Source organism: Staurois parvus, unplaced genomic scaffold, assembly GCF_062004578.1.
Source record: "Staurois parvus isolate SC_StPar_1 unplaced genomic scaffold, SC_StPar_1.0 ptg000401l, whole genome shotgun sequence".
Lineage (NCBI taxonomy): Eukaryota > Metazoa > Chordata > Amphibia > Anura > Ranidae > Staurois > Staurois parvus.
In genome coordinates, this window is record NW_028318197.1 from 3,223,820 (window position 1) to 3,242,500 (window position 18,681).

Consider the following 18,681-nt stretch of genomic DNA (forward strand, 5'->3'; position numbering starts at 1 on the left):
TACCATCAGCCATTGCAGCAGACAGCCTGTAGTTTCCAGTGAACGGTTAGGGCTCTTGTGAGTGCTCTTGTAGTTCATTGATTTTCCTGGATGTCAGTAACTGCCTCTCCATATGGGAGGTATGGGCAGATAGCTGATTGAGAGTATGCAGAAGCATGACATTGCACCTACGATCTGATCGCGGGTGCAAAGCTTTGCAGGCTTCCAAGAAAAAAAAAATTGCACTTTTTATTACCTGCTTTTGTTGATTTTGTGTGTGGTGTTTTTTTGTTTTTTTTTAGGTGAACCTTTAAATATATTGGTAATCTGTGTAACCAGTGAAAACAGGTCACATGCTGAGAATTTCCCTCAATGAATATTGCTGTGTTTATTACTTACTGACGCAAAATTAGCAATTCTGAAATTGTGACCTGATTGGGGAGCTTGGGCAATAAAGCTAAGAAAAATTGCTTTGTTGAAAGCAGTTTCAGGTAATCTGTTTCTTTGCAGATGTCATCAATTCTCATCATGTCATTGTAGCCTTTCTTTGACAGCGCCTGTCATTTCCTGGTTTCAGACCTTAGATGGTTCAGTGCTTTCCATTGATGAGCTTTTCTTTAAGTAGATGGAAGGCCTAACTTGATGACATTTATTTTGCCAAAGCACTGTATATAATAATATACAACAGTCATGCTAAACTGTACAGCCAGAAAAGTGACAGCACCATTTTTATTTCTGGCTTTACAGTATCCTGTTTCAACTGCTTGCTCATTGGATGGCAAGCTCACACTGCTGAGTCATAGTCCAAAAACAGGCAGGTGACACAAGTGTAGGGTTTGAAACAAGTCTGGCATTAAACTCTGTTTATGAGTGTATTTAATTGTGAATTTAGCAATTTGCCTGGAGTTCTGCCATAGGGATTCTCTGTAATGCCCCATAGGTTTAAAAGTTCTTCAGATACCGTTTTTCATATTAAAGCTGTACAAGCAAGGGCACAGTGTTAAGTCTTTTGACACCTTCTTTTTTGTTAATTTTTGTTTTTGTGGACCCTTTTCAGATGATGAAGAGATGGATGCTGATGGTGTCATTGATCCTGGGATTGAATACATTCCTTCTCCAAATGTTATTCATTCTACTCCTATTAGTCGAAAGAACTACAAGTCATCTGTCCATGTGAAACAAGAAATAGAGAGCGAAGAGGAGAAAATGGAGCGGTTAGAGAGTGAATTGCATGGGGGTCCGTCCATTGAGAGAATGCGGGACAAAAGGAGACCTCAACCAATTGAGAGAAACAGAAGAAGAAGCACTCAGTGCCACGCTTTAAGTTTGTATGAAGAAAAGCTGCTGCTAAAACGTCTAGAGGCATGTCCTAATGCTGTAGCAGTAACTCCAGAGGCCAGGAGACTCAGACAAAAACTGTTGATGCGCAAGGCCAAGCGGGAAAGGGGTCTGCCTATTTTAGAACTGGACCAGGCAGTGAATGCAGCTCTGTCACTTGTTGGAGGAGTATATGGCGCTAGAGAAAGCTCTGTTTCTAGGGCATTACTCCCTGGTGCAGAGTACACCCGAACAAACAAAGACATGAGAATACTGGATAGGTACCAAGTAAGTTCCATCCAGCAAAACCTATTACTGTTGGTTTGCTTACAGGAGCTTATTAAAGAAAAGGCTCAGATGTGTAAGCCGAAGAGATGTGCTGGTTCATGAAATTTGTTCTGTTTAAATTTGGTAGCCAGAGCAGGTTTTATTCTTCTATCTGTGGGAACCCCCCCCCGTCCATGCTGGCCAGTTATTGTCTGAGGGAACAGTGGATCAGGATGGTTAGAAAATAAGTCCTAGTTGATATGATCTTCCTATAAATCCTGGCATTATCTGCAAGTCCTGTCCATCCCCTCTCCTTCACAAGATACAGTAGGCCCATTCACACAGACGCACTGATCAGTACCCACATGCCAAGGGCTCTTTTGTCTTCCCCCCAGGAGACACAGGTGGTCCCTGCATCCAGCCTGTTCAAATCAATGACAGGTGGATACCTACATGGATCTTCACGGATCCTCGCACACGTCCTTGAGTGTATATCTGTGCAGGATCGAAGCACAGCTTCGAACACAGTCTGTTTGCTTTCTGAACCACACATTGGTCCTGTACAGATGTACAAGCAGGGATGTGCATATGAAGATAAAAGCAGCCGCCCACCTGTCATCACTTGGACAGCCTGACTGCACTGACCAACTTTTGTTTCCGGGCAGGTAAGTAGAGCCCTCTGCATGGGTGTATGGGTCTGAGCGCTGATGTAAATGAGGCAAAACAACTAAGCTTGTGCAGGATTTGGGCCTAACGGTGGTCAGATAATGCAGGTACATCTACTGTCCTTGAACGATTTGAACCTGCCTTTGTTTAACCCTTTCACTACCTGGCCCTGCGCTCCACTTTTAAACTCAGGAGGCCAGGCTATTTTTGCAATTTTTCAATTGCTTTTTTATTTTTCCATCACAGCTTTTAGAGTTTGTAAAAGACCAACCAAAACTACATATTTTTTTGCAAGCACATGACCAGTAGAATAAAAAGACGTTGCTACTGAATTTTAAGACCCCACAATATTTGCGCAAATTTTTATCAAAACAGTATTTTCGCTAAAAATACACTAAAATCATTATTAGAAGATACAAACACAGCAAAGTTTACAAAATTCCTGCTACATTTCTACTAAATATAAAAGCTTAACCTGTATTGCGTTAATAAATAAATATTTGTACATTTTAAATTGTGCTTTTATTGCATAATGAAAATCGAACATACGCAAACATGTCTTTAACAATCTGAAGGTTTTAATTTTTCATTTACAGCTTTCAGAGTTTGTAAAAGACCCCCCCCCCCCAAAAAAAAACAAAAAAAACAAAAACTATATATTTTTTGAAAGCACATGACCAGTAAAATGGTGCTAATGATTTTTTTAGGCCTCACAATAGTTTATCAGTTCTCTGTTTTCACTAAAAAACCCCCCACTAAAATCCTTATTAGCACACATAAACACAACATAACTTACAAAATTCCTGCTAAATTTCTACTAAGGTTTCATCCAATGCGGTGTGCTAAATCGTATTCCCATGGAGGGCTGTGCTTACCCATATAAGAATATATGGGTGTTCTGTGCAGGCAGTCCTATTCATGTCAGTTGGGAAGCAGCTTCAAAGAAAGATCTGACGTCCCTGTGGGTATAGGTGCATGGCCCCAAACGCAGACCGTATGAGTTGAGGAACATTTGCCGACATGGTTATCAAGTGTCCCAATTGATATGGATGGGAGTCTCTGCACAGGAATGCACAAAACACCTGTGCATTTCAGTGCAACTTCTGTGTCCCAATTGACATCAATGGTACTGCCTACAAGGGAAAGCACAGAACACCTGTGCATTCCTGTGCAGCTAAACATGGCCCTGCAGTAGTATGCCCCGCGTGAACAAGTCCTTAGGCTTTGTCTAGACTACCGGTTTGGGGAGCGGCAAACATGCATGGTTGAGCTGTGCTTCTGACACCCACCAAACAACCGCCAAATTTATTTATTTTTTTAGGAGCATGCAGAGCATTGCTGGTGCGATATCAGGCTCCTGCAGACACTGCCTATACCTCTGTACGGGCTTTCTGTTTTGGAAGCTGTAGGAAGTGTCAGAGCACTCACTATTGACCTCGCAGTTCATTGAGAATTACAAACCATCTGCTGTGGTGGCAGACAGGACAGGGAATCGGGGAGTGCGGGCAATTGCTGTATGGTAACATGTTAAACCCAAAATATGGGTATAACATGTTACTAAAGTTAAAGTTATCCTTTAACACATGTTGCATTGTGTTGGGTCTTTCATTTCCAATGCACCTACTATGGCATCAATGCACCTGACTTTTTGTTATTCCACACAGCACTCTGCAGTGCATATATGTATTCTTTATTGCATGGGTTGTGGCGCTCTCTGGGGTAGATACATTTTTAGCCATGTATGTGCATTGTGGAGCCAAAGACAATTAATGTTTGCGCACGTCTATAAGTGTGTAGCCAGACTTAGTGCACAGCTTTCCACTGAATTTTCAGTATAGGCCATTTATATATTGGTATGTAAAATCATTCCTTACAGGATCCTATGTGATGATCTTCTGGCACACAGCACAGGCAGGGGGCTACTGAAGGTGGTTGCTAATTATCTAGGGGGGATGGGGATCATGGGGATAAGGCTATATAGATGAGTGATCTTCATGTCCATGTTCATCTTTATATTTTCTGGCTGAATAGATGAAGCCCTGAAAGTCACAGAATTTGACAGAGTCAAGATAGTCAGAAATAAGTCAACTGCAGCCAGTCAATGCTGTTCTTTACATGTGTATATTTTTTGTCTTCATTGATAGTGTGCTGTGCCAGTCAGAAGAGAATTACAATATTCCTCGGCAAGTTTTTTGTGTCGTCTTGGTGTAGCTGAAGACAAACTGGCGGATCTTAGCATAGTGAGTCCCTACACTGCTCGGGTTCTGAAGCCTTATATAAGGTAATCTCTCAGAGACTGTATCTTCGTTATCCTATATCAGTATCAGCTCATTAAAGGAAAAGTTAGCATTTGCAGCCTCTACATTTCACTTTATTGATAGTCTATGCAGGTAATGAGGAACTCCAACCCAAACAGTGGGAGAGATTTACTATAACTGGTGCTGTCTGTATCCCTTTTAGGAACATTCATCTTCTCTCTTTGTCCTGGTGACCATTGTCATCGGGACTAAAGGAGTGGAAAAATGAAAAATTAGTTGTCACCAGAACAGGTGAAATTTCCCAAAAGTGGGCCTTCTTCTGGTGGCAAATTCCTAAGGGGGAATCTTTCCCTTCTGTATACAGGGCATGAAGTGAAAGCGACAGTAGATAGCAGTGAGCACAGGGCCAGTGCTGGAGGTGGTGGTATTCCGTTCCGCCTCATCATGTCTGAGAAAAAGCCCTGGTGTTAACTATTCCCTACTTCCTACATGGTCCAAAATGGAAGAAAGTGTGTGTGTGTGTGTGTGTGTGTGTGTGTGTGTGTGTGTGTGTGTATATATATATATATATATATATATATATATATATATATATATATATATATATATATATATATATATATATATATATATATATATATATATATAATCAATCAACAGACACACTGCTCAAAGAAATTAAAGGAACACTTTTTAATCACAGCATAGCATCAAGTCAAGTAATCACCTGGGATATTGATCTGGTCAGTTAAGTAGCAAAGGGGGTTGTTAATCAGTTTCAGCTGCTTTGGTGTTAATGAAATGAACAACAGGTACACTAGATGGGCAACAATGAGATGATCCCCAAAACAGGAATGGCTTTACAGGTGGAGGCCACTGACATTTTTTTCCTACTCATCTTTTCTGACAGGTTTTCAATAGTTTTGTATTTGGCTATGATTAGTGTCACTACTAGTAGCATGAGGTGATACCTGGACCCTACAGAGGTTGCACAGGCAGCCCAACTCCTCCAGGGTGGCACATCAATACGTGCCATTGCCAGAAGGTTTGCTGTGTCTCACAGCACAGTCTCAAGAGCATGGAGGAGATTCCAAGAGACAGTTACTCTATAGGAGACAGGGCCGTAGAAGGTCCTCAACCCATCAGTCGGACCGGTATCTGCTCTTTTGTGCAAGGAGGAACAGGATGGGCACTGCCAGAGCCCTACAACATGACCTCCAGCAGGCCACTGGTGCGAATGTCTCTGACTAAACAATCAGAAACAGACTTCATGAGGGTGGCCTGAGGACCCGATGTCCTCTACAGGGCCCTGTGCTCACTACCCAGCACCATAGAGCTCAATTGGCAGTTGCCAGTGAACACCAGAATTGGCAAGTCTACCACTGGTGCCCTGTGCTTTTTACAGATGACAGCAGGTTCACCCTGAGCACATGTAACAAACATGAAAGGGTCTTCAGAAGCCGAGGAGAACATTATACTGCCTGTAACATCGTTCACTATGACCGTTTTTGGTGGTGAGTCAGTGATGGTCTGGGAGGCATATCCATGGAAGGACGCACAGACCTCTACAAGCTAAACAATGGCACCCTGACTGCCATTAGGTATCGGGATGAAATCCTTGGACCCATTGTCAGACCCTACGCTGGTGCAGTGGGTCCTGGGTTCCTCCTGGTGCACGACAATGCCCGGCCTCGTGGCGAGAGTATGCAGGCAGTTCTTGGAGGATGACGCAATTGATACCAATAAATGGCCCCCACTCTCGCCTGACCTAAATCCAGCAGAACACCTCTGGGATATCATTTTCCGGTCTATCTGACGCCGCCAGGTTGCACCTCAGACTGTCCAGGAGCTCAGTGATGCCCTGGTCCAGATCTGGGAGGAAATACCCCAGGACACCATTTGCCATCTCATTAGGAGCATATCCAGATGTTGTCAGACATGCATACAAGGACGTGGGGGCCATACAAACTACTGAGTACCATTCTGAGTTGGTGCAATGAAATTTCTGAGGCATAATTTTTTCACTTTGATTGTTGAGGTGTTAATTAATTCAGTCCTCTGTTGATTATTTTTATTTTCCATCAAACGACAAGGCATCATTGCATTCGTAACACATTACCCAGTCCATATCCGTATAGATATCCAGCATGATATTTTTCCCCATTGAGATCTGATGGGTTTTCCTACAGGTATATAAGTGAGTTGTCTATAACTATTACTCAATATTTTCCTTCAATATTCCAATACAGGTGAAATGACTAAAAATCCTCTTGTTATGGGGAGCACAGCTGTTTATCCAGACATTTTAATCTGTCGGATATATTCACACAATAGGCAAGAATTTTTTTTAATTGACTGCATCTCCACTGGAGAGATTTCCCTTCACTTACTGTCTGTGTGACATGTCACCAGGGCAGGAAATGAGGAGAAATCTTTCCAGCAAATCCACAGAGAGAAATAAAAGCCTGGCAGAGATGCTAATGCTGGGCATAGACCTTTTCCAGCATGCCCCTTTGACAGAAGTTGATCAAATGATGGCCTTCTGTTGAACAGAGACAGCCACATGCTGATAGAGATTCAGCCAGTCCCTGCTGAACCTGCTGAATTTCGATCTGTCTATGGCCAGCTTAAGCATTCCCAGTTCCAGAAAAAAAGGGGGGTTTGTATTCAAGATGTCCTTACTACCTGTCACAGTGCTTCAAAATGAAGGAAAACCTCCACAAAAAGGAGATGCAGACAGCATAAAAATAAGTTAATCTATTGCACAGTAGAGCCAAAGAAAAGACATCCATCTTCTTAGGACACTAGAAACTAAGGCAATACTGGTAATGGAATGGGTTATCCTGGGGTAGCCTACAATTTTTCTTTGCCAGTGTCCAGCCTTCCTGTAGGCCGCAGTATACCCTGAAGGTTTAAGACTTCCTGTGTCCCTTAATGAGCAAAAATGTATATTTTTTTTTTTGTAGCACCCGGTTTTGTTCTTTGATAGTCTCTTTAATCAAACTCTTCTCTACATTGCTGTCGGAGATTATTTGATTACAGCTCACTAGAGCAGTCATCCTCAGTTTGGCTTTTGGAGTACTGTGTCTGGACACTGCTGGACTGGACATTGTGAGCACTTGCTGATTCTCAGCCGCTGGCATTGCCTCAGTGCTTGCCCGTGTCTGAAGACTCACTTAGTGAGTAGGTCAGGTGTGCCAAGCAACAGGAGCCCCTTTATTCCCTGGTCCTGCTTTGCTGGGTGCCTCCAGCTGACATTCTGATACATGTTTCAGGGCTACTTGCAGTGCTCCTACTGATGCTTTCCAGCCTGTAATCAGGTGGATGTGGTATGCTGAATTGGTATGACTCCTGGCAAATACTCTGTGGGCTCTAACAGATCCTCTGGATCTTATGCCCAAAGGACCAATTTGCCATTCTGCTTCACTGTCGCTCGCTTTAATGGCATGGTTGCTGAAGCACAGGTTCTGAGTGATAGGGGCATCTCTGTTTTCTTTTCGTTCATGTGATGCTAAAAACTAGGAGGTCTACTTCTCCAAGGTCTGTCATCAAACATAGAAGACATAATTCAGTTGGCATGAGTCTTGGTGCTTCCACCCTAGGAGTTCCTCCATGGGATGAGGTCTCTCCTTCCTAATGCTGGGTCTGGACCAGTGCTCGCTGTCAGCATTATCAGAGTTCCGATTCTGCCCTTTCTATTCTGTTTCAAAGATTGTTGTCCTCTCACTTTTTAAGACCTTTTGTAGAGGGGATCTGCCAAGTAACTCTGAATTCGGTACTCTCTGCACTTCAGAAACCATGGTTTACACCCATTATTGACATTCTTTTCTCTCACAAGCTAGTGTGTCTTTTTGCCTTTACCTCCACGAGGTGAATGTCTGCAAAAGTGACCTTATCATACAAGGAACCCTTTATGGTTCTGTATAAGAATAAGGTGTTTTTGAGGCCCAGGACTTCCTTCGTAATTAGGGTAGTTTTTTGCTTTTCGCTTCAATCAGGACACTGTGGTTCAGTCCGTTTCCAGTTCACGAAAAGGAGTTTTCCCTCCATTGTCCTCAATTGTGGTTCAGCCACTGCTTTTTGTTGCATCCCCGGGGGCCCTATAAGAGTGAACCAGCTTCTTGTTCCAACATCTTTAGGTGGCTTAGGCAGACCATCATCCAAATTTTAGTCTCAATGTGTGGGTACCACCCATTTCTGTCATGGTGCACCCTACTAGATCTGTAAGTGAATTTTGGGCTTTTTGGTATAAAGCAACTGTTTCCCGGATTTGAAATGCTGCCATCTGGTCCAACGTTCACACTTTTTCGAAATTCTACCAGATGGTTGATGCATCTCATATAATGCCAGCTTCAGGCTTAAGGACCTTCAGATGGCTGTTGGAGCTGCTGGCAGTCCCTGATTCTCTTCTGTTTTGCTGGGTCTGTTAGTGCTTGTCTGTTCTCTTGCAAATTTCTGGATTGCTTTTGGAACTCCTGTGTAAAGACTTCCTGTGTGCCTCAATGGACATTGAAATGAAAAGAACGAAAATAGGATTTTTGTACTCACTGTAAAATCCTTTTCTTGGAGGCTTTTGAGGGACACAGGTCCCAGGCCTCTCTGTTTATGACCATGCTCTCTTTACTGCTTTGTTACAAAACTGGAGAATGCTGGTAGAGGAGAGGTTATTCTGTACAGTTGTCCTGTATGTGGTAGTATAACCAACAGAAGACCTTATGTCCTTCAATAGACTCCAAGCAAAGGATTATATGGCAAGTCCACAAAGTGTATTTTTGTCTAAGGTTGCACTTTAAGGACTTATTTACAATTGTTAATTTTTTGTGCAGTTAGCCCTTTCATTTAAAGGGTCTAATCAACACTTTTTTATTCAATTTATTGTGTATTACCTTGTAAGTTAAAATCACAGTAAAAGTTATTTAAATAATGTACCAATTTGTACATTCTCATTCTTATTTTTTATGTAATCTAACTTGTGAAGAGCCAGGTAAAATGACAATGTACCTAGCAGTTTATGCAGTTTCTGACTCCTTCAAGTGGTGAAAAATCTTTCCTAATTGGCCATTATTCTTTCATTTGCTAGGCGTGACTATGAGACCAGACCCTACAGGCTGCAGCTGTTGTCTGAGATCCGAGCACAGTCCCATAGAAATGATCCTGACTGGGTACCAGAGCCTGAATCTCCCATAGACTATTGCTATGTCCGTCCTGGTCACATTCCCAGCATCAATTCCATATGTCAGCAATTTTTCTGGCCAGGTAAGTTGACAAGTTGATGTGTCTGTTTTACTTTTCCAATACACCATCTTGTGTGTGCACATCTTACACGACTAAGAAATATGGTAGTTGAGGCTGTATATTTAAAGAGTTAGGGACTTTAGATTGTACGCCCCTTGAGAGTTAGGGACTGATGTGAATGTACAATATATGTATGTAAAGCGCTGTGTAAATTCACGGCGCTATATATGTACCTGAAATAAATTAATAATAAAGTGTATGTCCAGACAAAACATATTTTGGTTTGGGAAGAGGGGGGAAAGGATTAGAACCCCTGTCTGAATTTTGAATGTACCCCTGTCTGATGTGAATGTACAATATATGTATGTAAAGCGCTGTGTAAATTCACGGCGCTATATAAGTACCTATAATAAATAAATAAATAATAAAGTGTATGTCCAGACAAAACATATTTTGGTTTGGGAAGAGGGGGGAAAGGATTAGAACCCCTGTCTGAATTTTGAATGTACCCCTGTCTGATGTGAATGTACAATATATGTATGTAAAGCGCTGTGTAAATTCACGGCGCTATATAAGTACCTGAAATAAATAAATAAATAATAAAGTGTATGTCCAGACAAAACATATTTTGGTTTGGGAAGAGGGGGAAAGGATTAGAACCCCTGTCTGAATTTTACTACTTTCTCTGTTAGAGAAAGTTCCCCTCCACTTTCTGCTTTGCTGAAAACTGTATCCCCAAAAGGAAAGTGAGGGAAAATCCGCAACTGGTACACAGGCAGTAATAAAAAGTTGATGGGACTTTAGCCTTCACAGCTCTACCCGAGGCATTTCCTTTGGAGCCCAGGCTAGTTCTGAAAGCCGTTTGATCCCCCCACCACCCTACTCTTTTCAGTACTAAAAAAATACAAGTTTTTCCAGGACATACACCTCAGTTAAGCCAACAAGGAAAGAGGTAAAAAAAAAGGCAACTTTTGCATTTCTGTAATGACAGGTGTCCATCTTTGCACAGGATCCATCTGTTGGTAAACAAAGTAATGGTCTGCATTATGAAAGGTTTGCTCACTTGCCGTAAAACACAGGTGTGGTCTGTACAGGGTGGATTTGATTTAAATCAAACTGATTTAAATCACTAAGGCTTGATTTAAATCATAGTTTTCTACATAAAGACTAATTCTTGCTGGTATAACTTTAATATGCATGTAGATGAAGATTTTTAGAATAACAACTTTTCATATTAGTTTTTTTATCCCCAGTTTAATAGGTTAATCATTCATATTTGGACAACTTTTCTGTTGTACTTAGGAAGGAGAAAAATAATCATTACCTTAATAATAACAATTTAAATAGATTTATTCAACTGAAACAATAACATTCCAGCATATGTTATTTGCTTAAACAAACATCCATGTTTGTTAACTAATTTGGCTAAACAAAATATATATATTTTAAGAAACTTAGACTGTCAGCCCCTTCCTCCTCACACTTCGTTTCACTTTCTTCTTGTGCAGATCTATTCCACTCCAAACAATCAGAAAAATATTGTTTCTATTCTATTCACTGAACTTCTTGAAATTTAGCACTGAAGGGGTTGATTCTGTATTCATAGGTTTGTAGAAGTTAGGATTAAGGTCTTTTTCTTAACTCTGTTCATGTTATAACATTTTTGCTGTGAAGAAGAGGCATGTGATCTCCGCTGAGTCAAATTCAGTTTTGAGAACTGCAAAAGTAAACCAAGCATCTGTGATAATATCTTGTAGGCAGAGAAACTGCCCAATAATCTTACAAAAACCTCTGGAAGAGCATGACATTGTGAATGGATTAATGGAATTTATTTACCAAAAAAATTAAACATATACAGCCTTATTCTACATAATTACAAAACTAATCTTTATTTCATGATGGAATAACCTTTGGATGGTAATATATTTTCCTCAAAAAGCATTTTATTCAAAAAAATCCGATTTAAATCAAAAAAATCCGATTTAAATCAAAATCTGATTTAAATAAAAAATTTTTAAAAAATCATTGATTTTTTATCCACACTGGGTCTGTAGATACCAGGGGAGTGATCACATTCAGCTTAGTGTGATAGCTCTTGCCATGATCTTTCATGCACAGAAGGGACATTTTTTCTGTTCTGCTTGATAAGTCTGTATTTGAAAGATTAACATCCACATTGTTACATCATACAGAGTGCTGGGTCACACCAGAGGAAAATATCAATTTTTTATGGATGTATAAAGAGTGACCTGTTTAATTGTCTGTTATGAAGTCAATAAAAAAAGTGACAGTGTAATTTTTTTTTCTTGTGTGCAGGCATTGATGTCTCTGAATGTCTCCAGTATCCAGATTTCAGTGTGGTGGTTCTGTACAAGAAGGTCATTGTTGCCTTTGGCTTTATGGTGCCTGATGTGAAGTATAATGAGGCATACATTTCATTTCTCTTTGTCCATCCAGAGTGGAGGCGATCTGGAATTGCCACATTTATGATTTACCATCTCATTCAGGTAACCAGCAATAAGTGCTAACTTACAATTCCATAGACCTTTTATAGTTGTCATGTTGGTTTCCTTGTTCCAGTGGAAAGAAACATCTTGTTAGCTCAACCAAGTTTAAAGGAGTGCTCCATTAATTGGTTACATGTTGTCAGGAAATGTGCTTTGTGTATTTTTTCTTTTTATTGTGTGATGCTGAAGGTCATGAACACAAAGAGTCTGTCACCTGCCCATACAGCAAGGTAAGCTCACCCAGCCACACTCCCTCACCTTCTTACCATTGCAGGAGTCAATTCAGGGTAAGCTCCCATGTAGGATGGTGTGGAAGCTGACCAGGGTGGATGACACTGTCTATCCCGATGTGATATTGCTTAGGGTTGGTGAATAGCCGCTTATGCCCAAGCATTGTCACACGGGAGGTCACATGATCCCCCTTACGTGGAAGCCCTGCTGGACAACAGGCCAAAGGTCTGATGGACCGTAGATTAATGAATATAATTTCCAGAAGAAGGCGGGCTATTAGCAGACATATCTATTTTCATTTAAGTCTGTTAAAGGTTGAAAATAAGTTCTCAGATGCACCTTCTGAAGACTTCAGATACTGTAAATATACTAAACGATCACTGAATCAGAATACTTTCTGTGCAATGACCAGTTGTGTATGCACAGCAGCAAGAGCATTCTCCTCCTTCCCAAGCACTTGTTTAACTGGTTTGATGGAATAGTCCTAGCTCATGAAAACACACCTTTTTCCAAAAAAGTTAAAGAAAACTATAGTGAAAAAAATCACATACTTTGCAAATGCTGACCTCCTTGTAAAAATGCTAACTGTCTGTCTGTCACTGCCTTTTTGATGTCACTGACCCAGAACAAGTGTGAAGCCATTGGAGTGGAACTCTTGATCTGAGACAGATAAAACTTTGGTGATATTTATTCACCACTGGGATTTTTATTTTTTTACTATATAAATGAAAAAGTCCAAAAATTTTGAAAAAAAGTGTTTTTCTTATAGAATTTTGCAAATAAATAATCTTTCTTCATAAATCTTGGCCAAAATGTATTCAATTATCTTTTTAGTAAAAAAAAAATAACCCAAATTAGTTTATAACCAAAAATTATAATTTAAAAAATTTTTTTTTTTACCATTTTTATTTTATTATTATTATTATTTTTTTTTAACATACTGTCACCCTTGCAGTACAGTGTCACCATAGTGACACTGTACTACTTGTGGGGGGTGATGAAGATTTTTTATTTTTTTTTTTACATGGATTGCTTTTACACTCATAAAGGCAGCCATTAAGAAATACTGTGTGAGCTGTGATTGGTCACAGCTTGTCACATGGTACAAGGCTGTTGTGAATAGCCTTGTACCATGTGACCTCTGTGATCATTCACAGATTTCACTAGTAGTAAGCAATGATGTCAGAAGTGACATCTTGCTTAATACTATTCATGTGATCACTGATTGGCCAGTCAGTGATCACATGATTGGGACCTTACACAGAGATCCCTTACAGCAGTCGGTGTTCCGCTGTGTCCGGAGGACACAGTGGGCCCCGGATCGCGGTGCTGCTCGCTTCCAGGGAGCTCGCATAGGCTAAAATGGTGGGTGCCGTTTATGAACGGCAACCAACTCCTGCACTGCTCCCATCTGGCCGTTTATATACATGGGCTGGACAGGAAGTGGTTAAAATGGGACCTTTTGGTAATTTTACAGTTGGAAAAATGTAAGAGTTATAGAGAAAAAGAACTAAATCAGGGGTGTCAAACTCAATTTCATGGCAGGCCGCATCAGCATTATGGTTGCCCTCAAAGGGCCAGTTGTATATGTAAGACTAGATGTCCAGAGCACCCCACCCTCCCTTACATCACAGTGCACCCCCTTGCCTTGTACTGCTGCCAGGAAGAAGCTGGAGGCAGAGCTGGGAAGCACAAAGTGCAGAGTCTGGAGGAGGAGCAAAGGAGGGCTGGAGTCAGCTGCTGAAGTCTGCAGGGTAGGTGGAGACAAGAGGGTGCTGCAGCTGCACAGAGATGTGCAGGATCTGTAGGAGGAGGTCTGTCCTCCTGTCTGCTGCCAATTGCTGAGAGCAAGGGTGGGGGGATTGCAGAAATGTGCCTCTCTGTGGCTGCATGGAGAAGATCAGGATCTGGCAGGATTCTGTTGATTGCTGAGACAAGGTGGAAACGAAGGAGTGCCACAGCTGCAGGAGAGGTCTGAGGACCACATGAAATGGCCTGGAGGGCAAGATTTGGTCCTCAGGCCTTGCGCTTGACACCTGTGAACTAAATTATGCAAATGGTGAATTTGTTGTTGGTAAAAAAGAATTGTAATGAAAAAAAGTGCTGTGTAGTCTCATTACCTTTGTCTTCCAGTGCTCTGGGCTATTTTCTCATGGTCTGTTCTCTATTGAACTTTTTCTGATAGACCTGTATGGGGAAGGACGTTACTCTACACGTGTCTGCAAACAATCCAGCAATGTTGCTTTACCAGAAGTTTGGATTCAAGACAGAAGAGTACATCCTTGATTTCTATGACAAGTACTACCCTGTAGACAGCAAAGAGTGCAAACATGCCTTCTTCCTGCGCCTGCGGAGGTGATGACACACGGATTTAGTTTTGTTGACACCATTGTGAACTTTTTTCTTTTTTAAGACCAGCTGCCCACCCAAACAGTACATGGTGATAATTGTTTCTATTATATTTCCGCGAGAGCATGGACGGTGTAATATATCTGAAAATGCTTTTTCACTGTAGCTACTTGTGGGAAACAATTTTATTGGAACAGTAAAAAGTCAGGTGTGAAGCTGGGGCTGCAGTTTTGACTTCTCTTCATAGACTGCCTCTGTGTAATTAATGAATATATTGCATTAAGAAGACTTTCAGAACTGAAGCTTGGACTGTACAGTGGATCTGAACCCAAATAAATGAGGATATGCTATGATATAGGGGACATTTAGAAATGGTAATTGTGCCTAACCAGTACTCTGAAAAATGTCCTTTTTGTCTGGAATTTCTATTGAAAAACAGCAGTGCACTTCTTGGTATGTGAGGGTATAGTATGTGCATCCAGCCTCATAGCAGTATACCCACAGTTATCTAAAGCTGGGTATATTTTTTTTTTTTTCGTTTAACCAACCAGTTGAATGATTAAAAAAAAAAGACAGATACCAGCATCCGCTCAAGCAATGTGGATGCAGGGATCTCCGCTGCTCTGTTGTAGTCTACCACAGATCAGCTGTACACAGGTCTGGTTTTCCAGCACATTCATTTAACAGAAGCCATCATTAGACCGGCTTCTATTGAACAAAGAAGAGTAGACCTGTACTGAAGTTGGCTGTTTAGTACGTGTGTACCCGGCTTAAGATACTGCTGCCTGGAACTGGCTCTAACTGATAGCTTCATGTGATTTGTGGTGGAATTTGGTGATGTCCCTAATTTGCTGTTCACTGTTTTCCTTTGGAGGAGGCTCTAACAAGAAGCAAAGTTCTGCCTCTTCCAAGATAGCTGCCTCCACACAGACACCAATCTTTTGCCTTTGGTCTATCTTTTTTGAAGCACAGCTTTCAGAGTTCAGTTCCTCTTGAAAGGCTAAATTCACTTTTAAAAAATATAAATGCACACATTTTTTGTAGGGGAAAAAAAGTGCATTTATTTAATTTTTTTTTTCACAAGAGCCTGCAAAGCAATGCATCCATGATCTGTGATTAGTTGGTGCAATGCCAGGCTCCTGCAGACTTCCTCCGGCTCCCTACCAATACCAAGGTACGTTGTTTCAGTTGAAGAGCTGGAGAAAGCATCAGTGGACCATGACCGTTGTGATTACTGCACTTGTATTATATTTAGAACTATGCACAATGTTTAGGCCTCTGTTCTCAGCTTCATAATGAGCTCGGGGAGCTGGATGAGGAGAAACCGTAGCACACTGATCTTCCAAAGGTAAATGGCTGTGAATGGGGGGGTGTCAGCACAAGTATGATCATTGGAGGAGAGCAGGCTGAGTTCCAGCACAGCCAGAAAACTGTCCATGCTGTGCTCTCCTACCTAGTGTGGTCAGCTTTTAATAAGAAAGCAGAGGGTCTGACCAGAACACCACGGATTTCACACACAGGAAGCAATGCAAAGAGAACAGGATACTTTTTCATACAAATACTTGGTACAACAGGCACAAATCAGGAATATGACGTGTTGGGTTTACATATTCATTAAATGTCTTATTGAATTTAACATGGGACCAGCTCGATAAAGTCACTTACAGCAAGGATAAGAGTGTGTGGGCCTCTTTACGTTGACTGTATGGGGTCTTCGGAATATATCATGAACAGTTGCTGGAGGACACAGGAGGCAGCAAGTGCTCTGAAATCATTTTGTGAGCATCTACCCAGCCTCATCAGAAGCAGTTCGCAAATTATATTGCTATATTGTAAAACAACCTTCATTTTGATATCCCCAAAATTACTCTAGAATGTTGTAAAGAATGTGAACTGGGAGGGGGGGGGAATGAAAAAAATCTCACTAATGTAAAGCACTGTTACTCTCATTGTAGGATGATTAAATAGTGATTGTTTTCTAGAATTGTATTAATAAATCGTTATTTACAAAAATGTAACAGTCCACTATCGTCTTTTATTTAAAGGTTAAAGTTTTACTAACCCCAGGACCCTGCATTCACTATATCTGGTCTCCCACAGTACACAGAACATGAAAATGCAATTAATTTAAATATAAACTGCTAAATACCATTTCTAATCAGCAGTTAGAGCAGTCTTGTGACTTCTATCAGTGTCCAGCAGAGCACTGGTTAAAGCTTGTAGGAGGAGTTTTCATTCTCTCCTATGAGGCTGCATAAACCCTTGACCTTCTGTCTGGACAGCGCTGAGTGGCCCTGTGCTGATCACATACACTCTTCCAAGAAAAAAAAAAAACTAGCAATACACACCAAACTGAGCATGTGCACCTTGCCTCTAAGCCTCTGTTCCATCAGAAGAGTCAGGGACAGTAGAAGAAGGGGAGGATCAGAGAAGAAAGGATCAAACATCTTTTTTGCACAATGCTGAGGCTTAACCCTTTAGGTCTTACAGTGAGTATAACAAGTATGCTTTGCTGCATTTACAGACTGATTTTACTGTTGTGGGGGTAGTAACTCTTTACATTTACCTTCTCCCTGCACCCTCTGTCACAATTTAAAAACAATGTGACTGTACGGGGCTACGCCAACATAGCCGCATCATTCATTCACTGGAATTTGTGAACTACAAGTCCCGTCTGCCACCAATTCTCACTGAACTGCAAGGGCGCTGGTGAGCACACTCATAGTTCATTGTTATTTTCTACAGCTTTCAAATAGCCCATCTTTTAATCTTCATCTTTTTTAAAAAAGAAACAAATGCACTTGTTTTTGCAGGTAAAAAAAGGTATATATTTTTTTTTTTAGGAACCTGCAGAGCATTGCACCCACGATAAACATATTGCTGGTGGAGTGCCAGGCTCCTGTAGACACTGCCTACAGCTTTCTGCCCGTACCTGTGTGTGGATGTATAGAGAGGATTCTGCAATCGGGTGTTATTCCACATGGACGTCCATGCCTCTTTATGTTGCTGAGCTCAGCAGTGCATTCTTCTTTCCTCAGAATGTACCAGACTGTTGATTTGGCCATTCCTAATGTTGCTGCTATCTCTCTGATGGATTGGTTTTATTTTTGACATTTTTTATTTTTTCCAAATGCAAATATCACACTTAAAATCAACTCCAGACCTTTTACCTGCTTAACTGATGAAGAAATAACGAAGGAGTAGCCCATGCCTGGCCATGAAACCATTTTTCTTTTTTATTAATATTTTAATATTACAATAAATAAATCCTCACATTACAAAATCATTACAAAACACATTTTTTCACTGCATATTGTCTCCAATACCTCCCCATGCCCTTCACCATATTCCCAATTCTTTTCCAATGTTCTTCTTATTCCTCCTTACTCTCCTAGATTTTCTGTGACTTCTCCAACTCCTCCTTCCATTTTTCTGAATTATTTTCTATTATTTTTCCCTTCTTCTTTCTTTCCTCTTTCTTTTCCCTTTCCCTGCTCTCCTAATTATTTCCTCTCGCTGTTATTCTTTTTCATTCTCCTACCTCCATTTCCCTCTAACTTTCTTTTTCCCTTTTAGATATTATTCTTTCTTCCCTTCAACCTCTATTCCAACAAGATCAACATATATATTTGAACCTTTAAACTCATTCCATTTTTACTGTTTTCTTTTAGGTTTCTCTATTTTATCTTCTGCAGTATGGTACAATTCCTCCATCCTATATAAATGATCTACTCTGCCTATCCAATACCTTATTTTCGCTACCTCTTGAACCTACCAAAATGTTGGTATTAGTCCCTTTGCTGCATTTATAAAACAAAATATTACCATTCTTATACTTTTCCACTGAGAACTCGGTCTTATGAAATAGGCAT

The 18,681-nt window shown here is 40.8% G+C and overlaps 1 protein-coding gene across 2 annotated transcripts in view; it reads left to right on the top strand.

The window, feature by feature from the left end:
* KAT14 (lysine acetyltransferase 14) overlaps positions 1-16,827 on the top strand; it is a 34,356-nt gene extending 17,529 nt beyond the window's left edge. For both annotated transcript variants that reach the window (XM_089686514.1, XM_089686515.1), the window contains 5 exons: positions 1,037-1,584; positions 4,374-4,510; positions 9,568-9,743; positions 12,039-12,229; positions 14,646-16,827. In XM_089686514.1, coding sequence (XP_089542640.1) covers positions 1,037-1,584; positions 4,374-4,510; positions 9,568-9,743; positions 12,039-12,229; positions 14,646-14,819 — 1,226 coding nt within the window. In that variant the 3' untranslated portion in view covers positions 14,820-16,827. The remainder of the gene's footprint in view (positions 1-1,036; positions 1,585-4,373; positions 4,511-9,567; positions 9,744-12,038; positions 12,230-14,645) is intronic.
* The last annotated feature ends 1,854 nt before the right edge of the window (positions 16,828-18,681 follow it).